Below are 25,430 nucleotides of genomic sequence, written 5' to 3' on the forward strand. Positions count from 1 at the left end.
AACTATCTATTTGTATCTCCCATTCCAATTCTCGTCAAGCCTCTCCAGGGCATTAGCAACTACTTCAATGATCAATGCAATAAACATTTATTTGAAACCCTCTGATCATTGATCCCGTGTGAACAAACCAGAATGTAGAATTGTTATTAATTTGTACTGACTTCCCCTTCGTCTTGGTACAGTGCTTCTTGTTTTGAAGATTTCAATAATATTCCCTTCTTATCGTACATGTGTTTACAAGCTTTTAGACAAGCAGAAGCAGTGAGAGTCTTATCCTGGCAAGCTATTCTTAACAGTTTCATTAGACTTAGAAGTCATGATCTTGACTGCCTCTCAGTCTTAAAGTGATACTGACACTAAAAATGACTCTTCAAAATATTAATGTACCTATAGGTCATGTTGATCATTTTTCACTGTTAGGGCTAATTTTTACTTGAAGTTCATAACCCTGATTGTTTTGCCAACGTGACTGTCCCTTCTGAAACTATGAGAGTTTCTAATGCTAACGGACTACTGCTACACAAATATGGCAGTCTTCTCATGGGAGGAACATGGGAGGTCAGATTGGTAGTGTAAAATCATCGGGCAAATATTTTTATTTAAAAATAAATAAAATAGCATACAAAGACAATGTAGGGACCCATAGGTTTAGTATGTCCCTATTGCTTTAAATCCTTACACTATCCTATGTCCCTAGTTTCTGGGCAGATGTCCATGTATCTAGTTACTAATTTAAATATTTGTATCATTGGTCTACTGGCCTATAAGCAGTTCCTGTCACACTGTAACATAGTGCTTGGTTACGCTTGGATCTTTCTCTTTGGCTTCTGGTTGCTGACCCAACTGGGTGTGTTCCAGGGAGCCTGTACACACCAAGGCCCAGTAAAGCAGTTTTGCCCTAGAGGGACCTGACTCTTACTCTGCTGTTTAGATTTAGTTTTAGGACATAACCTATTTTAGCCCAAAATAGTGTTACAACAATGTTATGAACAATGTAAAAAAGGATTAATTTAATACACAGACAGATCACAGACATACTCTAAATTATGCCGAATGTGCCAAATATTGGAAAGAGCAGCACAGAAACAAAAGGCAAAACTTGGGTAACACAAAGCATGACATAGTATGAGGGGGTAGAAGACAGTAGAGAGATAATTAAGGGGTTTAAAATCATAGCTTAAGAGAAGAGGAAGAATACAGTGGAACCAAGAAGCCAGTGGAATGTAGGGTAATTTACAAGGTGGACATAAATCAGACAGACCAGGGACTTCAGGCAGTGACCAGATACTATATGAACACAGACTTAGGTATAGTTAAAGTAGGAAGTCTGGTAAAGTCTTTATAGGCACATGGAGGGGCAAAAGGTTTATATAATGCCACTACTACCAGGTCTAGAACTCCTCTTGGTTGAGCCACAGGAAGCTGAATATGTGATTAACATTCATAACACTCTACTTTGCCTTTCTTGTTTCTCACCTGGAACATATTTAGTCTCGTTACAGACAATTCCCCAGCTTTTTCCTCCTTCCTGTGCTAGTGATGGGTGAATATGGAACGTTTCACTTCGCCCAAATATTTGAGAATTTACCAAAAAATTTGCGAAACAGCAAAATATTTGTGAAATGCATTGACGTCAATGGGCGTCAAAGTAAATTTTTTTTGTTGTGGCGCAGTTTCACAAATTTATTTGCTGGTGGGGAAATGTGGAATTCGTGCCTGTTGAATGAATTCGTCCATCACTACTGACACCTTGACTTCCTGTGTGCGGTATCCTGTTCCTGTTGCCTGTGCTGCTGTGCGTGTGATTTCTTTCCAGTCCCAGTCCTACTTACTACTGGTATTGACCTCTGGCCTGTTGATGGACTTGTGTCTGACTCTCCTGAACAACTGGCCTGTTTTAAATCCTAGTGTTTCCCTTCTGCATATTTTCTCTTCCCCATTAAGTATTTTTTTACTTTCTTTTTTTTTTTTAAATAGTTTTTGGTGCAGCAAATCTGAGCGTAAAGCTTTTTTCTCCTTCTTAACACATTGTTACAAATTTACAAACTAATCTTAAAAGATAAAATATAAAAAAAAAGTATTTGCAATCAGAGTACATCACTCTCCCATAGCAAACCCTTCCATCTTGACATCATGTGCTCAAATGCATTATTAAATGATTAGGTTCAGCATTAAAAAATAACAACATTTTGTTGCACGTTCCCATGTCTGTCCCCTTCTCAGACTACGCTGGAGATTTGCATTTCAGGGATCTTCAAGGATCTACTTAGTGCCGCAGTTCTGATAAATAGATGAAGCGCTGTCTAGTTCTGAGTTGGGTGGTCTCTTGCAATTATTTGTCCCTCTGAATCACCGCATAGGTAACACACATTGTATCCTGAAAAAAATGAAAACAAAAACAATATTTTTGCAAGCATTAAGACTTAGGGGCAAATTCACTAACCTCCGAAAATTCGCCAGCGACGGCTTCGTTGACATCGCAACACTTCGCCAGGCGTAGATTAGCCAGGACAACGCTAATTGACTAAAATGCGAAGTTGCGTTCAGGGCGACAAATGCTGGCGAAGTAGCGCTAGTGCTGCCTAATTTGCATGCAGCGTTAAGTTAAAGTTGAATGGACGTATATGTTGCAGCAAATACATTACACTACACAAGCCCAGGGAACCTTAATAAAATAAAATAAAGTTGTTATATTGCCCTACACATGAGCCCAGTGTATAGTTTATGTGCCATATGTTAGGAAATGTAGGAGGGAAGCCAGGTAGCCCAGAAAAAAATTATTTTCTTTTGCAGCCTATCACCCTGAAAAATGAAGTCGCCAGCGTTTTTTGGAACTTAGAACATTTTTAACAATTTTTTGAGGAAGTCCTATATACTTTTTTGCACTTTGCCTGATCTGAGGTGGTGAAGGCAAGTCTGGCGCAAGTAAAATCTGCTTCTTAGTGATTTGCGCAGTTACAGATGAAGCCACTTGGATTTGTGAGTTAAATGCGTCATGACTCAGAGTTAATTGAAGAAACTGTGTTATCTAAAGTTATCTTAACTCATTTAATGCATTTAACCTTTTCATTAGCATACCAAAGCACCATTGTTCACAATGGTGAATGCTTTAATTAGATGGGATGTTGTGTCACAGTTTTCTGTGTTAAATGAGATAAATGGGATATCTGTGTTTAGTTATTCTGTGTCAAACAGACAAACCAAAGTGGCTGCATCTGTACGTCCATTCACCAGAGCGCAAATTCGCCAGGCGTAAGGGACCGAATTACCAGTGACCGTTAGTAAATCGGCGAAGTAACAAATGACATCACACTGGCAAATTTTTACTATGGTTAGCCCTTTAGTAAATCTGCCCGTTAGGGGGTTATTTACCAATGTCTGAATTTATCTCAATATTTTCTGCTACAAACTTTGATCAAATCCGCTCGAGTTTTTTATGCTTATTTATTATAAAACTTTCCCTAAAATTAGCTTTGTGGAAAACAATATGATTTTCACGGTTTTTTGTGATTTTTACATCAGATTTTTACGTTATGAAAATTTCGAAAACATTGGAGTATTGCACGCCTTGCATTTCAATGTCTGATAAATCTGCCTCTTTGTTGGAGTTTTTGGTCACATTTCTCAGATGGTTTCTTTTATTGTGTTAGTAAAATTCTGCGTATAGCCCATTTCATTATTTTCAGACTGGTGACAGCGTTATATCGATATTAATGCAAACGTACTTACATTCTGAGAGTTCTTTATAGGAAAAACTGAGAGGGGAAAACAAAAAAATAAACAGAGTTTATTATTTAAGAATTCTGGAGGAATAACTAAGAAAAATCAGTTGCCTACGTAACGGACCTTTCTGAGTGTGGCAGATCCCAGTGTAACAGACTTCATCGCTCTCTGGGGGACATGCGTCAACTGCAGAGAGAAAGACAGAAAATGTCTCAATAATATAATTTCCTGACTGAGGGGTCAGACTTAGCTTAGGCTTCCAGTCTTTTATCTTTACCAAAAGCCTCCTCCTGGCTCAGACCCTCCAGAACATCTACCTCTCTGCTTAAGATACATTCCAAAGAGAAATAATTATAGTGTCCTTCATCTTTTTTAGAGTAGGAACCACATCTCTTCCACACTTTCCATTCTTTACTTCCCTTACATTTCACATGAGAAATATTATTTGTATCATTCTCTACAAGCTATGAACAAATATAAAGTGGATATAGAGTGTTCTTGGTACATATGAACTATGTACATCAACCTGGACTAACTGTCTAACAAAGTTGTTTGCCTTTCTTACCTATATATATATATATATATATATAGTCCTGTTCTTAAAAAAACAAAAACTAATTTCCAATGAGAAATGCAGATGGATTGTCAGCCAACTAGGTGGGGCAGCATTTTCCCTGAAGTCTAACTAATATCAAGCTATAAAATCTATATTTTATTTACTTACCCACACTCAACTCTGATGGATCCTCATAAAGTGTTGCTTCCTTTTCATTGGTTCCTCTCTGGGACATGCTAGAAAGGGTACATTTCAAAACCTGCTTAGTTTATTCACAAGTTTATTCACAAGTAAGGACACAAATCCCAATACATTTTTGTGTTGCAGAGGAAATATTTCCATTGCTAAATATTTCAGACATCTTTTTAACCAGTGTTTATGAAGATCCTGTAGAAATTGCTCACTGATTGGATAAATATATGTCATGAAATTGGGTTATTGGTGAAGCATTTGTTAATAATTCAGGGAGAGAATTGAAACTAAATTTTCTACCCAACATGTCTCAGCTTTTACTTTCTTGCCCTCCGCTGGGGAGTGGAAGGGTCTCCCCCAGATGGTTGTGTCTCTCTGTTTTCCCTAAAGAACAACAAGTTTATTCTTACCAAGTCGATGGTGTAAGTTTTAGGGAGCAATAAACTGTATTCTGTAAAACTGCCCCTTTAAAAACTACATATAAAAACACACTGTTTTCGTATCTGAAAGCCAAACCTTCCTGTAAAAAAAAGCAACATCCACTCAAGTAATGTTTTGTCAAATCCGGTGTTTCCGTAGCCATTTTATTAATGTCTCATCTTACACCAGTTCTTATGCTGGACTTTTATTGTATTACCTTTATTTTTTCCTATTAACTCGAATGGTTTATGCCATACATTATATTGCATTGTGTCCTTTTTTGTTCTGTGTCTTTATGTTGGTTGCAGTAATAATGAATGCATTCTTTTATTTCAGTGATATAAAATAAGCCATGGTTTTTATTAAAGAGCCTACAATCCCCATAAATTGTTTATACAGATGCAGCCACTTTGGTTTGTCTGTTTGACACAGAATAACTAAACACAGATATCCCATTTATCTCATTTAACACAGAAAACTGTGTCACAACATCCCATCTAATTAAAGCATTCACCATTGTTAACAATGGTGCTTTGGTATGCTAATGAAAAGGTTAAATGCATTAAATGAGTTAAGATAACTTTAGATAACACAGTTTCTTCAATTAACTCTGAGTCATGACGCATTTAACTCACAAATCCAAGTGGCTTCATCTGTATTAGAGTGAATATTGCATACAGCACATAAAATACAGTATATTACATGGAGTAGAGTTAGAGTAAAGATGCTATAAAAGAGAAAAACTCAAAATATTATTAGTGTATATTATTTAAGATGATGACTTAAAGATGATAAGGGTCTAAGCAAGTCATTGTGGGCAAATACTTACCTATTATGTGGTTTATTCAATTCACGGTCTGAAAGAACAGGGCAAAGACAAATAAAGTAAAGGATTAGTGAATATTCTTTTGGTCTAAGTAAGTTAATGTCCTTAGATGCGTATAGTGGAGATTAATAATACAGGCAGGGCAGCCATCAGGAGGGGACTGGGGGACGATCCTCCCTGGCCCGTGGCTTTTATATGTTAAGGGGGGCTGGCCATGCTGCATTTCCTGGATTATCTGGGCCCCCCTTGAGTCACTCAGCTGCTGAAGTAAGAGCCATGACAAGTAGGACCCAAGCTGAGCCGATCCGCAGCCTCAGAAAGGAGCCAAGCCACCAATGACGAAAGGAGCCAAGCCGCGGATATAAGCAGGGTAGGACTGGCGGGCCCAGGATAAGGCGCGCAAGTGCGGACTGCGTGGCGCCCGAAATGTTTTTTATTGCAAAACTGAATAGTGGGAGAGGGGGTCTGGCCCAGGAGGGTTTTTTCCACTGAACTTCAATGTTTTTTTTTTTTTTTAAAGCCCTGGGCACCATTTTTTTTTTACTTGTGATGGGAGCCCTGGCCAGTGAAGTTTTTTGTTTTATTTGTCGGAGGGGCCTTCATCATTGGCCACCAATGGTTTCTTTTAACTTGTAGAGGGGGGGCCCAGATAAATTAGTCATACAGGGGCCTGCTAATTCTGAGGGTGGCCCTGAATACAGGTATGGAATCTGTTATCCAGAATGATCGGGACCTGGGTTTTTCCCCAAAATAGCATCTATGGGAGATTGCCTTCCTGTTATTCTGAGCTTTCTGGATACTGGGTTTCTGGATAAAGGATCATATACCAAATCTAAGAGTAATCAGCAGAAAGAGAACCATAATAAAAGTTTCTAAACATACAGAATTACGTTTTTGCTTCAAATATATCAATAACACCGATGGAGGGTATTCATACCCAATCTGGTTATTATTCTTTTTTTAATTAAACATATTTTTTATGATTTTTGCCTGGGTTATTATATGTGTAAGGATTTGCACATAAAGTTTATAACTTCATGGTGCCCCCGTCAACTAAGTTTTTTTGAGAAACTTTTACTGTATATACTCGAGTATAAGCCGATCCGAGTATAAGCCGAGGTACCTAATTTTACCTACGAAAACTGGGAAAACTTATTGACTCTAGTATAAGCCTAGACACAACTACAGCCCTGTCTCCCAGCAGCGCACCTTCCACCAAAGAGACTCCCCCAGCGATCGACCGGACTTCTTTGCAAAGTTGATGGTGACAGAGAATTGTGCAGAGAGTGCTGTGTGTCATAAAACCATCACTGATCTTTCGTATAACCAACAGATGGCGCTGTGTGATATTGCCATCACTGTTAATCATTTATTCAACCAACAGATGGCGCTGTGTGATATTGCAGTTACTGTTATTCTTTGATATAACCAACAGATGGCGCTGTGTGATATTGCAGTCACTGTTATTCTTTGATACAACCAACAGATGGTGCTGTGTGATATTGCAGTTACTGTTATTCTTTGATATAACCAACAGATGGCGCTGTGTGATATTGCAGTCACTGTTATTCTTTGATATAACCAACAGAGGGTGCTGTGTGATATTGCAGTCACTGTTATTCTTTGATATAACCAACAGATGGCGCTGTGTGATATTGCAGTCACTGTTATTCTTTGATACAACCAACAGATGGCGCTGTGTGATATTGCAGTCACTGTTATTCTTTGATATAACCAACAGAGGGCGCACTGTTATTCTTTCATAAAACCAACAGAGGGCATTGTGGGATATTGCAGTCTCTCCCCAAGTGAACTGTTGGTATAGGAATGATTAAAAGTGACTGCAATCTCGGCTACTGCCCGCTGACCCGAGTATAAGCCGAGGTAGACTTTTTCAGCACATTTTGGATGCTGAAAAACTCGGCTTATACTCGAGTATATACGGTAATTGAGTTAATTTTTCTTCTGAATTGTGAATCATTGAGGGACCCCACCAGGGACTATTTTTTGGTTACCCAGAAACCAAAGGGTCAGGCTTACTGACGCCACATAGGAACCAGAATGTAGTTTACCCCTTCTCTCATGTGCCCTATTGATTTTTATAATATTTATTGCAGCTTGGCTCAAAATACAAGACTGACCAAAACTGACCATTCTTGAAACAATAGAGTAGGCGGCACTCCAGAAAAAAGGTGGTGGTTTATTGCAACAGGTCACAGACCAACATCACCTGATGCGTTTCGGGAGAAACTCCCTTAATCATAGACTATGATTAAGGGAGTTGCTCCCGAAATGCATCAGGTGATGTTGGTCTGTGACCTTTGCAATAAACCACCTTCTTTTATCTGGAGTGCCGCCTACTCTATCTTTTCAAGAACAGTGCATTTACAGTGGGAACGCTGGTGGTTGAGCACCCGGTATACCTAGTGGAGTTTTTTTGAGGTGTACAAATGTGGGGTGAGTTTGGAGCAGTCTAATCTTTTTGACATTGAAGAAACTGACCTTTGATAGGATCAACTGAAATGATCAGATGTGAGAAGTAAAGATGCATCTACCTGTTTTTGGATACCGATTTTGGCAGAGTGGTAACAAGGCAAGTTTGTGTCGGAACATGAACACCAACACTACAGCAGTGATAAGAAATACCACTAGTAGTACCCCAGAAAGTACTAGGATCATGAATCTCCCACTTCTGTCTGTAAGAAACAACAACATTAGTATAATTAATATTACGTATATTAGTATATTTTGCTTATCTGATTGTCTGAAATGTTTTCCCCTGCTCTTGTTATATTATTTTCTGGCTGTTTAGAAATGAATGTTAAAGTACTATCTTGTATCTTGTGTAAACAAACATCAAGCTGCAAAATTATTATATAACAAAACAAAGGGAAATCATACCACTAAATCAAATGGAAATAAGGTCACAACGTTAACTCACCAAGTATAGGAGGAGGTTCAGGTGCACCGTCTTGAACCTTCAGCTAAGGGAGTGGATCCAAACCGTAATGTAGTTGAGCAGGCACTCAAGGAACCATTCCTCCACACTAGCCTATAATTAAGTATCTGCTGAGATACAAAACGCATAAGGCGATGCCTACATAGCACCTAATAAATATACCTGAATTGTATTATATCTGTGTTGAGGAATGGTTCTTTGAGTGCCTGCCCAACTACATTACGGTTTGAAGTCATTCCACTGTTTTTAGGTGAGGTGGGTGAGGACCGTTTGGAACAAAACATCAATGTGACAATATAAAAGTGCACCAGAGTTGTGATAACAAACAAGGGGTTCAGGGGAGTTTAACAGGCCTTGTAGCTAAACAGGCCACTTCTTCAAAAGCTAAGGCGATTTACACATTTTTTTCTGGAACTCAAATTTAAGGCAAAACTTTAATTAAAAAAAACGTGGTCACAAATATCTGAAAAACATTAATTTCATTTTTAAAACTGAAATTATAAAATAGCAGAGGTCTCGTGTGGCAACACGATTCACTATCAATACAATAGAGAATCATTTATTGAGAGAGAAAAGAGTCACGGTACTTTATAATATAGACAAAAAGTTCCCTATTTTCAGTCCTCTTTACCTTACATCATTATCCTTAAAGGGCACCAATCATGACCAAAATCATTTACTAAGTAAATACACTATGTGAAAGTTCAAGAAATCCGATTTTTAAAACAGTTAGAATTGTTTGTATAATGTAAATGATCAGCTCACTATTCCTTCTGCAAGATCTCCCCTATCTCCCCTGCAGTTCTAGCTGAGGCAGCCATCTTGGATTTTACTGGCTCCTCCTACCTATATCTTCCCAGCCAACTGTAGCTCTGAAATCTCGCACATGCTCAGTTCAAATTCCTTGTTTGCTTATCAACTCTTCTAAGCTATTTTCAAATCAGCCAAACCTGTGTGTTAGCTGCTGTACAGTAGTGCTGCCCCCTGCTGGAAGTTAGCAGGTGGCAGCACTTCTAGTGGATACTTCTAGTGGAGGAGTTTACTAAAACAAGGCATTCTGGGTAGAATACTCAAAGCAGTGTTACAATCTGAGCATGCTCCTGAAATTTGCATATTAGAGTCTCTGTTAGAGTCTCAATATGGCCTCCCTCAGTGAAAGAACCCATTTGACAAAGTAAGGGATTTTTTTAAAACCTGCAGTTTTTTCCAAAAACTATATATGTAGTTTGATTAAACGTGTTTAGCTTGTACTGGTCAGATTGTTAATATGTGTTTGATTTTGGCTGTGATAGGTGCCCTTTAATACATACACAATACAGAAGTAAACATTTATTCTTTTCTCACCCTGTATCTGGATATGTATCATGTTGCTCCTCTTCCTCACACTGCCGGTTGGAGTTTGTACCTCACAGGTATAATTCCCAGAATGCTCCAGCTGAGCTGAGGGGACTCCATATTGGTTGGATGAATTGAATCCCTGCACATTGTGCCCATTTCTGTAGAAAGCAAACTGTAACTCTGTAGTCTCTGTGCTGGAGTTGAGCTTTGTGTCACATGTTATGGTCATGTTTTCTCCTTGTGTCACTGGATCCGGGAACTGTTTAAGTTGGGGCAGAGAGAACAGTTCTGCAATAGAGAAAATCCAATTATATTGGACTAAATTTCTTGCTAATTTACCCCTTTCAGTTGACTTTCTTCACAGGTCACTCTACTAAAATGGCTCTAATAAAGGTCATCAATGATCCATGTTTTTAAAGACCAGGGACACTATTTAATGCTCACATTCCTGAATCGCTCTTCATCACTAGATACAGATGACCATCTACTTTTCCAAATGCTTTGTGGTTCTGCTTTAGTATGTTTGTTGGTCTAACTCTTTAAGTGCACCTATAGTGTAACAATTTCTGACAATACATCTCCTCCTGTTGATCTCTCTGTTGGTGTGCCCCAAGTGTCTGTCCTGGGCCACTTCTGTTCTCTCTTTACATTCTCTGAAGGACCTGGACGCCCACTTACTGTCTCATGCCTCCTGTCTGCATGTGTCCCCTTCCCTGCCCACTGATACGAGCTGGAGTATCCTTTTCAGATATAGAGGAAGCCCAGTTGTTCCGCTCACCCTGTATCTCTGGGTTCTGTTTCCTCTATAGTTACACAACTAGATCACATCTCCACCCACTGCAATCTATCTTTACTGCTGCTGCCCATATGATCTCACTTGCATCTAACTCACTCCCCACCATTTCAATACTAAAATCTGCCTCCTGGCTCCTGATCAAATGGTGTATTAAATATAAAATTCTTATCCTGTCTTTCAGAGCCCTCCATCCTTCTGCTCTTCTCTATAGATCAGCTTTCATCTGCCATAAACTCCCTCTAGGGCCCTGCGCTCAGCTCAGGACAATCTACTGAATATACAAGTCATCTAAAAAGCATATAAAACCTTTTTCACTGATTGCCCCAGCCCCTGGAATGTTCTACCTACTTGTATTAGCAAAGCTCATACACTAACATTTTTCTCTAAGCTCCTCAAAAACCACCGTCTAGATGAAGCACTTCAATAGTCTTCCTCTGCAGCAACACACCCTTGACCTACACACTTATACCCTAACCCTTTTTGTTTACTTTTACTAATAGATTGTAAGCTCTTTGGGACAGGGACCTCATCCCAATTCTGTTTTGAAACAGCTAAATGCATAAGCATAGATTTATCTATTGTTGCTGTATAACTTATAATTGTTATACCCCTGTTTGCATTTAAGCATTTGCATTTTTTAATGCGCAAGACAATTTTGACGTGTGACCATTTTTTTTTTTTCTGAAAATGTTTTACAGCCGAATTTTAGAAAACATTTGCAGGTGGCAAAACAAGGAAATTCGCTGTGAATCCATGCCTGGCAAATAAATTCACCCATCACTAATTATATGCTGTATATGTGGGTACTTTGTTAACTTGATTAAAGGAGAATTAAGATATTTGCCATTCGATTGTTCACCCTGTATGTAGATATCTAGATATGTGTCATGATATGTTCTCCTCTTCCTCACACTGCCGGTTGTAGTTTGTACCTCACAGGTATAATTCCCAGAATCCTCCAGCTGAGCTGAGGGGACTCCATATTGGTTGGATAAACTGACTCCCTGCATATTGTGCCCATTTCTGTAAAAAGCAAACTGCAGCTCTGTAGTCGCTCTGACAGTGTATCCTGTAGATCAGGACAGTACCAAAGGGTCAATAACATTTTGGGATCAGAGTATCAGTATCAGGCAGCTCTCCCAGAAAGTATGAAGGGCTGGGGTGAGGATATAGTTGTTTTCCATTGGATCCTCCTCAGGAAGAGGGAAAATGTGTTTCCTTCTACTCAGGCTGATTAGGTCCCTTTAGGATGCGTTTCATGAGGAAGACTCACTAAGGGCAAGAAGACTCCATGAATGAGGATTTGACTACATGAGTAAAGTCTATGCACAGTTTGGTAATTTCTATGACAGTATCAACATTTTATAATTGTCCTTGGAGATAATCAACTAATTGTCTTTCCAGAACATAATTCCACATTTCTAGAGTAAGATGGGGGATGTCCTATAAGCATCTATCAAATAATTTTTTAGTATAGAGTGTCTCAGTATATTCAGTAATTTAAAAACTGGTTTAAACAGATTGAAGATGAAAACCAACTCCGTATATTCCCTATTTGTAGTGTCGATGTAGTTTAGATGTAAACTTGTATTAATATTTTCAGATAGACCAATTCATTAATTCCCAATCGATTTCCAAATATCATTACATAAGTAACTACCACATTTGATTAATATAATTGTTCTAAAAAGCGGTATTAATATTCCTTCTTAAAAAATGATGAATAAGGTGCTTAGTGCGTTGTAAATAAATATTTGATTATTAATAGAATCAAATCTCGAAGAAATTAATAGCTAACAAGAATTAATGGAGTAGCAGTGATTCTTAGAAAGGATTATTTTAATTTTTTTATCTGAAAAAAAAAACAAAAGTGCAAAGTGCTTATAATAATAAAAATGCTATGTGCTTCTTAAGTTGATTCAATTCGAATGACCTATACCTAATCAATTAAAGCACTTAATAAACTACAAAAATGAATTGTATATCACCCTTAAATTGATAAGGCTTGAATTCATTGGAAATTAGGTTGGAAAAGGAAATTATAGATGGTGGAGCTGTCTCAAAAGAAACAAACTCATTTTTTGCTAACTTTGGGACACCACAAAGCAATATGGTAAGTAATTCAATTGTCAGATCATGTTGCAGCATTGATGCGACACGACTGTCGGATGCAGATGCTGCACGCTGCGTCTGCATCCGACAGTCATGTCGCATCACATCAACAATGCGGCTTGATCCGACACTGCCATTACTAATACAGTTTTGCTAATGAAGGTGAATTGCCCTTTAAGCTGCAGTTCACAGTTTACCCAAGAGACCTGCTTATCTCAAATTGTTACACTTGCTTATTTGCTTATCTTAAATTGTTATAAATTGTTATAAAAGTATCCAAGTGCACCTGGTGTCTGTTCTGGGCTCTTTGCCAAAAGCCAATTAAGTTTGAAACATTGTATATTTTTCTGACTGTTCAGTGCAGGAGATCAAAGAGAAAGTGAGGGTATTTCAGTAACAGACCCAGGACAACAGGTTGAGCTGTCAAAATTGGGACTGTCCCATGAAAAACGGGATAGTTGTGAAAAACGGGACAGTTGAGAGGTATGATTATGTTTTGTGCTTCTGTACCAGCCCAAGGCAACCACAGCCCTTTAGCAGTAAAGATCTGTGTCTCCAAAGATGCCCCAGTAGCTCCCCATCTTCTTTTCTGCTGATTCACTGCACATGCTCTGTGCTGCTGTCACTTACTGAGCTTAGGGAGCCACTCACAATATACAGTACACATAGAATAGAAATGTCACAATATAAGGCTGATTAGTCATTAATACACATAATTACTACATGGCAGCACAGAAACCAGTGCAATTAGCATCAGAATTGAATAATCAGCAAACCTGTAGCATCAGCTTATATTACAGCCAGGGAAGCTCATTTTCTGCTGGATAATTAGTGACGAGCCCTAAGCTTAGCTTCTCAACAGCCAATCAGAGCCCACTGAGCATGTGAGTGTCACAGACACTTTCCAAGATGGTGACCCCCTGTGACAAGTTTGAAGTCCTGGATCATTGCTGCTATTGACAAGCTATAACTTTAGCCTCGTGCAATAAGTTCAGTATATAAAATAGGACATTTTTAGCCACATTAAATTTCAGGCTTTAGTTTAAAACCTTTAAAACCATTGTGTCATTTATATTGTTGTTGTACCTGTTAATAAATCATGATTAATTTTGTTTATGGCCACTGGCCCCATCTGAATGATTTAGGCCATACAGATCTCACATCATTCATTCAGTTTAAGTGAACAACTATCCATTTTATCGGAAGTCACAGTATAGGAATTGAGTGACATTCAGATATCAGCAATTATATTTTAGTTTGATTAGTTAACAAATAAGATAATATTGATCATTGCTCACCCTGTATCTCAACAATCATTACATTACTCCTCTTCCTCACACTGCCAGTTGGAGTTTGTACCTCACAGGTATAATTCCCAGAATCCTCCAGCTGAGCTGAGGGGACTCCATATTGGTTGGATAAACTGAATCCCTGCACATTGTGCCCATTTCTGTAGAAAACAAACTGTAGCTCTGTAGTCTCTCTGTGTGGGCTGAGCTTTGTGTCACATGTTATGCTCATGTGATCTCCTTCTGTCCAAGTGTATGACTCCACACTTATTTGGGGGATACTGAACAGCTCTGTAACATGAAAAAGAGAATAGGAAAATATAATAAAATTAAATATAAAATACCTTTGTGTATATATTCATTTGTGTGACACTAATGAGCATTAGTCTAATATCTTGCACACGCACTAGTATATATGTAGTAGTATATCTGGCTTTGTTACATTGGATGTTTTGTCTCCCATGTTTAATCTCTTCTAGTTTGTGGGCAACAAAATATATGAAGTTCCCTTCACACTGGCATTAATAATGTACAACACAACTTCAGGCTACTATGTGATGTATTTGTATTCCCACCAATAATTTACATTGATGTAAATGAATCACACACTGAAGGAGATTAAGTACAAGTGACAAAATGCCCATGTGCCACAGCCCTTAGGAAATTGGAATAAATATATATAAAAAGGTATAAATATGTTGAATGAAACACCAGTGAGCTATTAAGTGCATTTAATATCAAGTTCATTGTTTTCCTTTGCCAGTGGTTTCAGTGAGCATTACCATGGAAGGACAGATAGATACAAACACAATGGTAATTATGGGGTGCACACATTTCCTCTGATACAATTACACCAGCAGGGGACTGGCAGTGTTTCCCAGAGACACACAAGGTCAAACATTTCTCTGCAACCCTCAGTGTGACTCCTTTAGAAGCAAATAGATATGTTTCCAATGAGTCTCAGACCAATTAGAGGAAACACTGTATCCACAGATTTGTTCTTTCTCTGGGTCCATGGGAATCACAAATGGGTAAAGCCCACCATATTGCAATATACTGTGACAGATACAGTTGGAAAATATCCCCAGCCTTTCTATCTTTTATCTTTCTTCCCCATATAATTATATTTGCACCAATCACCATTTTTGTTCTGATAATATATTTACCACGAAAATAAAAGTCCCCTACTGTGTAAAATGTAACCTATGCCCTGAGGGAGGAATGTGTTCCTATTGGCCCAAGTGTGTTATGGCTAAATCTTTGGTATCATGCTCTTCTCTCTTGGATGCTACTCTACAAAGGAGGAGGATGATGATGGTGAAGAATCTGAGTGTTCAGCCTTTTCCCTTAAAGGAGTGAACTCTAATGCTTAGTAGAGTGATCTATGAAAGTGAGTAGCCTATCACTAGCTAGACCTGACCTGTCTAAGTTCCAAGTACAACCCTTCCTGCCTGCTCAGGTGAGGGGATTGGCAAAATGGACCCTGAGCACATGTGTTCAGCTTTTATATTAGAACACAGTGTCCTCTAATGGCTAAACCCAGAATAATTATGGGTCATTCTTTGACCCAGGAAACAATATCTAGCTCCATGAACTAAGGGGCCCTAAAGTGTCCAAACTTTAGGGAAATGCAATATAAATGGGGAATACATTTATCAGTCCCCTACATTAATATGAGTTTATATACAAAATAGAAGAAGTCACACTTAGTGATGGGCGAATTTGCACCGTTTTGCTTCACTGAAAAATGCGTGAATATCCCGGGAAATGCGTGACACTGCGAAAAATTTATTTATCTCACATTTATCTCACATAGGAATGTGTTCAGTAGTCCATGGTCCCATTTTAGCTTCCAGTGTGTATGTGCTGCTCACTGATCAGCAAGATGGAGGCTGGAAGGAACAAAGCTGGGGCCAACACTACTGGGCAGCTCTAGTTCTGGGCATGATGGGGAGGGACTGTCTACTGGTACAAAAACTAACATTTCCCAAGGTGCCGTTACTTTTTATTTAAATAAAGATCTGTCATATTTATATATTTACTCAAAATGTTAACATTGCCTCATTCAATTAGCAAGAATAATGCAAATGTGAGGTTAAAAAAACATGTTTTTGTCATATATTTTATGTTGGCAATAAACTACGTTTACATATAAAAATAATATATATGGTTTTTCTTGTTTAGAAACCTATTGTTGTTCATTTTGTGATTAAACAGAAAACAGGGCTTTTAACCTGACAACAGGCTGCTGATCCCCATGAATATGATAATTAGTCCCCAATACTGCACCTAAATGTGGGGTGAATGGAGACTGAAGGAAACAATGCAGAGCTGAGGGCAGAATGAAGACTTACACTGAGTTTTAGTCAATTTTAAAAATTGCGGGAGAAAATGTTGTTAAAAAATTTAATTTTTCTTCTCCATTTTTGTCATTGTAATGTCCTATTCACAAATGTGTCTGTAAACTGTTCTTTCTTTTGCCAGAATATGAAAAGTGGCAGTTGAGTGGCAGATTTCTGCTTGTGAATATGGAGATTGTATTTAAACAAGTTTTAACACCACTTTTACTCCCCATAAATCCTTCCTCCACTTTTGATTGATTCCCCCCATTGTGTTTATGGGTTTTTCTCCCATCATGAGAATGAATAGGATCATATTGTACATTCTGTCCCTCACTCCTGTCCAACTGCACTCAGTGTCCCATTCTGTTCCATCAGATCTTACCTGAGACTGAGATGTAACGACTGGTTGTTTTATCATTTCTATAAGTTGTGTCTCCATTATAAAGTATTTTACTGTCACACTTGTATGTACCAGACGCAGTAACATCCACTCTTCCTATGTGTAACTCAGACTCACTGACTGGAGACTCAATGATCTTATTGTTCTTGTAAAATACTGTGTTCCTTGTCTCATATCCAGTCCGACTGTGACACCTGAGAGACAGGGAGTCTCCTTCATGAACATCAGGGGGCGCCTGCAGGATGAGCACATCTGCAATAAAAGAAGAAACACTGAATGAAGTAAATATAACAGTAAAGAGAAAATATACTGGCGTTTTTTGATCTGAACTTATTCAGTTGGGCTTCTATAGAAAAGGTACATCCACTGTCTGATCTTCCAGATATAAATACTAATGTATGATTTACACAAATTCCACAGATTAAGAGCAAACCATTATTACTACTGACCATTTCCCAACATCCCTTAGGCTCACAGTGTAATACAAACACTTACTCACTTTGTTCCATTTCCATTGTGAAGTGATGGATTCTGGTACCTGAAGTCCATCTGTTTATTAGAGAATCAGTGCCGCACCCAATATGGAAACCAGAGGGGAGTCCAAGAATCCATCACTTCACATTGGAACAAGATGAGGGAAATCATTAGTGTGTGAGACTAAGGGGAGGTATGAAACTGACTAACACACAGACACACTGTCATGGTTTATGTTGTATCTCAGGAATCAGATTTGTCTGTGTAAAATAAAATGTGTAATTATTTCTGGTAGTTCAGACAGTTTTTATGCACTTTTGTTTATAACCTCAACTGAATTGCTGTAGCTCATGTCAAAAATGGGGATATATTTCCCTTTAAGGAACATTAATATACCTTAATCTTAAAATTTCAGATGCTGGAGTTTGATTACTGGGGCAATTTGGCAACCAAATTAAACCCAAGGGTGGATTATATTGTTTTTAATTTCTGTTATCACATTTTATTCATCCTCCCATCAGTCAGTTTAGCACATTCTGGTTGCTAGGGTAAGCTGCACACTAACTACCTAACAACAGCAGATTAAATACCAAGTGGAGAACAACAAAGCAAAAATAAAATTGTAATTTCACAAAGAAGAATAAAGAGAAGACTAGTTGCATTGTTTATTATGCCTGCATTATAAATGTATATTTCAAGCTGAACTGTCCATTTAAGAGCTTCTCTGCCATCACATATTTTATTGGCAATGTGGCCCTTAGATAAACAGGATATTTGGGGGCCCCTTGTGACCCACTAAGTGACAGAAAGTATTACTTTACAGGGATCTTGAATGAAGGTGGTCAGTACAACTGTATCCTCCATGAACCCCTCACACAAATTCACAAATAGCCCCTTAAAGACTGTGAGGCCAGACAGTGTGACTCTGGGACTGTAAGGTGTGATTATTCAGACGGGGCCAAGTCAATAAACACAACTCCTGATCTCCTGCACTGATGTCATACAAAGATAATTTTCTGAAACTTAATTAAATATGAGGTTTTTTTGGCAGAGAGCCCAAAACACTCAGCAACTGCACTTAGATACATGTGTAACAATTTAAGATAAGCAAAGATACAATTGTAACTAAGATAAGCAGGTCTCTTGAGAAAACTGAGACTCACAGCTTAAAGGGCAATTTTACCTTCATTAGCAAAACTGTAATAACACATAAAACATGACCCTAAACCTCCCAGAGGGTGGGGCCATAAAATGGACATGGTAATTAGAGGGTGGGGCCATACATGAACATGGTAATTAGAGGGTGTGGCCATAAATGGGCATGGTAATTAGAGGGTGTGGCCATAACATGAGTATGGTAAAATCAAAAATTATTTAAATCAGGGAAAGGAAGGGAAATCACGTGCCTTATATTTCACAAAACAAGGAAGTAAAAACATTTTCCCCCACTTTTTCCTTTCCCCCCATAATTTGTATAATTAGGATTCGGTTTTGTATTCTGCTGAATCATTCACAAAGGATTTGGGGATTTGCTGAATTGAATATAATGGATTCAGTGCATCCCTACTCCGCTTTTTCTTTTTTATATAATTTATGCACTTTGGATTATTAAATATAAAACTGAACAAGTTTGTCTGTGATGCTCTAAATCAGGGCTGTCCAACTGGTGACCACCCCCCCTTATGTGGCCCTCCACAAAGTCTGACTGCTGTGTCTGTTTACCATATGTAAGCCTTAAAAGGTATCACTACAGAGATTAACTGGCCCCTGCATTTATATCTAGTATAGGTCAATCTAAAAACAACTGGACTTGCTGAGTAATCAAAGAAGACGTTTCACTACTCATCCGAGCAGCTTCTTCAGTACAACTGACTGGGGTGGGAAATTCTCGTCATATAAACTCTTCCACTAATCCAATCACAATGGCCCATTGTAACTCTTCAAAGAGGTGACATCTGAAGAAATTCACAGAGGTGTAGATTCTGTGTAGTTACTGTGATAGGATTATCCAATGTGTCATGTGACTCCTAGATACAGGTGTTACTTGTGAGCGTTGCATGAATGGACGTGTGAAGTGTTCTGAATCCGCCGGGGTACAGATGGTAGAACAGCATTGTATGTAGCAGACAGGTGGTGTCGCAGGCCCCCGCCTCTGTTCAGAGATGGTCTCTCCACCTTGACATGAATCGCCTCTTTCACGCCTCGTTCAAACCAGCGGAGTCCAGTGTAGCGAGGAATGCACAGATCTATACATTGGGGAGACAAAACAACTGCTCTCCAAGCGAATGGCTCAGCATAGGAGGGAGAACTCTACAGGGTAAAACTCAGCTGTCTTTCTACACCTAAAAGACACTCCTTTGAAGATAGCAAGGTCCAAATCTTGGATAAAGAAGACCGCTGGTTTGAACGAGGCGCGAAAGAGGCGATTCATGTCAAGGTGGAGAAACCATCCCTGAACAGAGGCGGGGGCCTTCGACACCACCTGTCTGCTACATACAATGCTGTTCTAACATCTGTACCCCGGCGGTTTCAGAACACTTCACACATCCTTTCATCTCACAAGTAACGCCTGTATCTAGGAGTTGCATGACACATTGGATAATCCTATCACAGTAACTACACAGAATCTACACCTCTGTGAGTTTCTTCAGATGTCACCTCCTTGAAGAGTTACAATGGGCCATTGTGATTGGATTAGTGGAAGAGTTTATATGCCGAGAATTTCCCACACCAGTCAGTTGAACTGAAGAAGCTGCTCGGATGAGTAGTGAAACGTCTTCATTGATTACTCAGCAAGTCCAGTTGTTTTTAGATTGACCTATACTAGATATAACATGACCTGGATGAATGAAAATCTTCATAGTCATATGGCCCCTGCATTGTCTAAACCTCAAATTCACACATGTAATCCCCCTGTATTGTTCACACTTGTGACACTTTTATTGTTCACACCCTAAAGCCCTGTACTGTTCTACCTGAGACCCAGACTGAAACTGCCACATTGTTCACCTGTTCACCCTAAAGTGATTACTCATATGCTGGGGTACTGTATTATACACAGGGGAGGAGGAGGCATGTGGATTTATGGGTATGTCTTATATGACTTAACTGTTTTCACATATGAGTGGCAGGACAGACACAAGGTAGCTCCGCACCCTAGGCAAAAGCTTCAATCAGTGTCCCCCTGTCCTGCATTACCATTTCCCTCCTTACCATGATGGTTTTTAAATAAAGAAAGCAAGAAAGTGTACAACACATTTTCATTTATATTACTGCCCCCTGTACCTGTACCAGCAAGCTCAGCAGCCCTCCATCATACAGCCCTCCTGCAGCCATCATATTGCCCCCAATCTTTACCTGTGTCAGCAGCAGCCAAAAATAAATCTGATCACATCATGTTGCCCCCAAGTATTTATGTACCTGTGCCAGTGCCCAGCAGCAACATATGGCCCCCAAATCTGTACCTGGCTGTGCCAGAGGAAGCTTCACACTTTACAGTAATAGAAAGAAAGTATTCAGTTCAGTGTAACTGTGCAAGTCTGAGAGCAGCGAGAGTCACACCAAGCAGCCCCCCAGCTCTCTGCCTCTCTCTGTCACCCAACACATCAGTGATGTCATTGACACGTATACGCACATCGAGCTGCACCGCACAGAAGGAGCCATTACTTGCCGGCAAGAGGGAGAAGGGGAAGGATGGGGGATTCCACCCAACTGAGTGACCATCATTACTGAAACAAATTATTAAATAAACGCTTGAAAAAAATGAAAACAAAAAACCCCCATAAAAAGTGCTCCCTCAATGATGGCGTCCTAGACAGCCGCCTAATCTGTCTACCCCTAGTTCCAGCCCTGATCCCTGCAGTGAGCACCAACCATCTGGTTTTTTGGTGTGCTATTAATGTGGACATGGTCTTGCAGTAACATGGGTGTGGTTTAAAGTGGGTGTGGTCTAAAATAGGGAGTGGCTAACACTGGCTTTCATTATCGGCCCTCCACCATGTAGATTAGAAAAATTCCGGCCCTCTGTACCATATAAAGTGGACAGCACTGCTCTAAATGAACCTTTTATCTGAAGGGATGTCTGTATCTTAAATGTCTCTTAATCCCTTTTGCTAATTAGAAGGAAAGCTGAGTCTGTTTAGTCCTTTGTCTGTTTGTGGGGGGATTTTGTAGGTTTATTGATTAGACCTGTCAGTGAGTGTTAGAGGGATTCGCTAGAAAGCATCATGTGACTAGTCTTGTGTTGTTGCTGCTGTGACTGTGACTGTACAGGTAAGTGAGGAATTGTATGTCTGACATGTTAAACTTTACAGCTGAATCTGTGGTGTGTGTGTGTGACAGAGTCTGTAGGAACAGATCAGATCTGATTGACTCACCAGAACTCACATCCAGTCTAATATATTCACTTCTCTCACTGGCACCAGCCTGGCACTGGTAATTCCCACTATGAATCTCTCCTTCAAGTCTCTGCTGATCCCCAGGTATCCAGAGTCCATCACTGTACCAGGAATATTCCAGGTTCCCTTGGGCAGTAGGAGCCACATTACAGGTCAGAGTTACAGATTCTCCTATGAATATTGGGGTCCAGTTTGGGGAGAGAGAAATCACAGGTCTCACAGCAGCTCCTACAGACACACAATAGTTATACAGATTTATATGTACAGACCTGATATAGGCACCATGGAGAGCTCAGCATATTTAAATGACAATTTATAAATCATTTATGACAATTTCTCACATTATTATACCATTTTAGGTTGAGACTGGAAATTCTGAGCATCAACACTTTTGGTGAAAGAGATTATCGGGGGGGGATACAAATTACTAGAGTTTTATAATAAAATATCAGACTCCACATACACAGTCCCATAACCCCATATGGCTGCAGGGAACATGGTGTGAGACCCACATGTGACATCACTGGTTACCATGGAAATACATATTTACTATATACTGACTCTAATGTTACATCTTCTGCTTCATCCCTGCAACATTGTACATTGTCATTTCCACTGGGGGGGGGACTAATGTGAATGATTAAAGCAGGTAAAGTTCTGCATCATACAGATGAAGCCACTTGGATTTGTGAGTTAATTGCGTCATGACTCAGGGTTAATTGAAGAAACTGTGTTATCTAAAGTCATCTTAACTCATTTAATGCATGTAACCTTTTCATTAGCATACCAAAGCATGGTTGTTCACAATGGGGAATGCTTTAATTAGATGGGATGTTGTGACGCAATTTTCTGTGTTAAATGGGAGAAGTGGAATATCTGTGTTTAGTTATTCTGTGTCAAACACACAAACCAAAGTGGCTGCATCATATGTTGGTACCATAATAATAATAATACTAACACGCTAAAACCAGCATCTTCTACTTTGCACTTTGTTTTTAGCATCATTTCTATACATTGCTCAATATTCTGTTGGCAGGTTATAAAATACTAATGATACTGACAGTAACAATCCTTACCTGCAGTGTCCATGCCAATAACTGGAAATAGAAACAGAGAGAGAGTTGAAAGGTTTGATTCATTGTAAACTTTATATAAAAACAATCAGGTTATTCCAGATACTTGTAGAACAATGGCAGAGGATTAGATGTAGTTATTACGGAAATATTTATGAACAACCCCCAAAATATAAATCAGAGTTGAAATCAAGGCTGAATTCATTGATATAATGAGACTCTAGCCCAGTGATCCCCAACCAGTAGCTCGTGAGTAACATGTTGCTCTCCAACCCCTTGGATGTTGCTCTCAGTGGCCTCAAAGCAGGTGATTATTTTAAATTCCAGGCTTGGAGACAGGTTTTGGTTGTATAAAAACCAGTTTGTGCTCTTCCTCTTTGGTTTCCACATCAGGAAGGTGGATGTCTGACAGGAACTTAGGCCCCAACCCCAAGGTAAACGTTGGGGAACAGGGTCGAGTGAGTGAGGTATTAGGTAGTGATAGGTGTAGCTCCTGCCACAGTACCACTCTAGGAGTGTAAGTCAGATAGGTTGAGCTACAGTTATATAGAGCAGTTCTGCACTCCATCATAGGAGGATAGATTGGAGGTATTGTCCCCAGGTGATACTATCTGTTAGTGTAGGGATAATAGTGAATAGGGAATCAGCTTAGAGGATTTGTCAGTGTGTGATACACTCTGTTACTGAATGTCCATTGATCACTTTGCCTCAATGAAGCCTGTACTGTGTGAGTACCCTGTTACTGATTATAAATTGTTATTTTGGTTAGGAACTCCTGGCATCCAAAAAAATTCTTGTTTTGAGCAGCTGAGAGGTACAGTTCTGCAATATCCTCTATACTTTCAAGCCATACTACTTAAAAAAATAAATAAATTACTACTAAAAAAAAATATAGGGAAAAATGGGCAAATTAAACGTATCTGGGGCTTGGGGACCATAGTGCATAGTGGAGGTGCGGGGGGTTAAGCAGGGGCAAGGTCCTAAGGTCACATCAGGATAAGAACGAGGGTTAGAGCAGAGGGAAAGAGAGGCTGCAGTTACACTTTCATTTCTGAAGTCTTTTGTTTTGTGTTACTGGCAAGAAAGTAGTGCAAGATACTGACAATTTAAGGCTGAGTCTGATAAACCCAACTTATATTACAGACAAATCTCATTCGACCCCTAAACTTAGCTTCTCAATCTCAACAGCTGCTCAAAACTACCGAGCATGTGAGTGTCACAGATACTCCTAACTAAATCCAAAATGGGAAGCTCCTGTGACAGGCCTGGATCATTACGCTGCTGGTCCAATAATAATAATAATTAGGGTTTAGTCATCCATTAAATAAACCCAGTAGGATTGTTTATTTCCCAATATGAAGTCATGCAACTTAGTAACATACAGTAGATTTTTAGTTAATGTGACCATCAAGTCCATCAAGCTCAACCCTCAGTGCATATTTACTGTATATATAAGTACACACTCATAATGGCCTGTCTATCACTCACATACTGTATATAAACAATATTTATCAGAATTTATACTTATTGCAAATTTTAGTATCATGATAGCCTTTGTTATTATGCTTCCCCAAGAAATTATCCAAACTCTTCTTAAAGGCATACAGAATCATCATCACAACATCATCTGCATTCCACAACCTGACTGTGAAGAACTGTGTATGCACTCTCTCCAGCTCATTTATTTCCATCTGAAGGACTGGAGTCCAAAACTGCCCCCATACTCCAGATGAGGCCTCACCAGGGATTCTATAAAGAGGCAGAATTATGTTTTCATCCCTTGAGTTAATGCCCTTTTTTATACAAGACAGAACTTTATTTGCTTTAGTGGCCACTGAATGACACTGCCTGGAATTAGACAACGTGTTATCTACAAAAATCCCCAGATCCTTCACAACCAGTTTAATTAAATTAACTCCTTGCACATCCCTATATTTGCCCTGTTCACTCCTTCCTGCTATCCTTTCCAACTTGAGAGCTGTTGCACCTCTTAATTCAGGGAACTGTGGAGCTATCTCTACCTCCAGACCAGACACTAGTTCTACGGTTCCCTCAAAGCCCGCTGTTACGTTTGGTCTTCCAAACCCAGAGCAAACCACAAGGTCCTGGTTACGGCTCACTGTTCTGCCTTTAACAACTGCCTTTCATTTCTGGAGGAGCCCTCCACTACTTGGATGCCGCCAGGTCTTAATGTAAGAGGACCAAAGAGAAAACTCTGGGCAAGCATGGGAACTGTAAGTACTACTTAAACAGAGAATAGAAGCATAGTCAAAGGACATGCCGAGTCAATACCAAGCTGGCAGTGCAGTACACAATCGTGAGGCAGGAGCGTAGTCTGGGTCATGAGCCGAGTCAGAACACTAAATCAGCATTACAAAAAGGATACAGGAGAATAGTCTAAATACAGGCAGGAGTCGGGACAGGCAGCAATCAGAACAAGAATCAGGGCCAGGCAAGGTCAAACATGGAAAAAACAACTAGAAATAGCACCCAGGAACTATCAAGATAGACCTACATTGGGCAATGACAAAAA

General features: G+C 39.3%; 1 protein-coding gene across 1 annotated transcript in view; it reads right to left on the reverse strand.

Annotated features, from left to right (window-relative positions):
- Window positions 1-402: 402 nt before the first annotated feature.
- LOC121397241 (low affinity immunoglobulin gamma Fc region receptor II-like) overlaps window positions 403-25,430 on the reverse strand; it is a 28,193-nt gene continuing 3,165 nt past the window's right edge. The window contains exons 2-12 of the mRNA XM_041573707.1: window positions 22,901-22,921; window positions 21,804-22,052; window positions 16,936-17,205; window positions 14,221-14,502; window positions 10,021-10,302; window positions 8,273-8,413; window positions 5,721-5,748; window positions 4,448-4,515; window positions 3,847-3,909; window positions 3,730-3,755; window positions 403-2,377 (exon numbers count right to left, since the gene is read on the reverse strand). Coding sequence (XP_041429641.1) covers window positions 2,333-2,377; window positions 3,730-3,755; window positions 3,847-3,909; window positions 4,448-4,515; window positions 5,721-5,748; window positions 8,273-8,413; window positions 10,021-10,302; window positions 14,221-14,502; window positions 16,936-17,205; window positions 21,804-22,052; window positions 22,901-22,921 — 1,475 coding nt within the window. The 3' untranslated portion in view covers window positions 403-2,332. The remainder of the gene's footprint in view (window positions 2,378-3,729; window positions 3,756-3,846; window positions 3,910-4,447; window positions 4,516-5,720; window positions 5,749-8,272; window positions 8,414-10,020; window positions 10,303-14,220; window positions 14,503-16,935; window positions 17,206-21,803; window positions 22,053-22,900; window positions 22,922-25,430) is intronic.

This window comes from Xenopus laevis, chromosome 8L (genome assembly GCF_017654675.1).
Source record: "Xenopus laevis strain J_2021 chromosome 8L, Xenopus_laevis_v10.1, whole genome shotgun sequence".
Lineage (NCBI taxonomy): Eukaryota > Metazoa > Chordata > Amphibia > Anura > Pipidae > Xenopus > Xenopus laevis.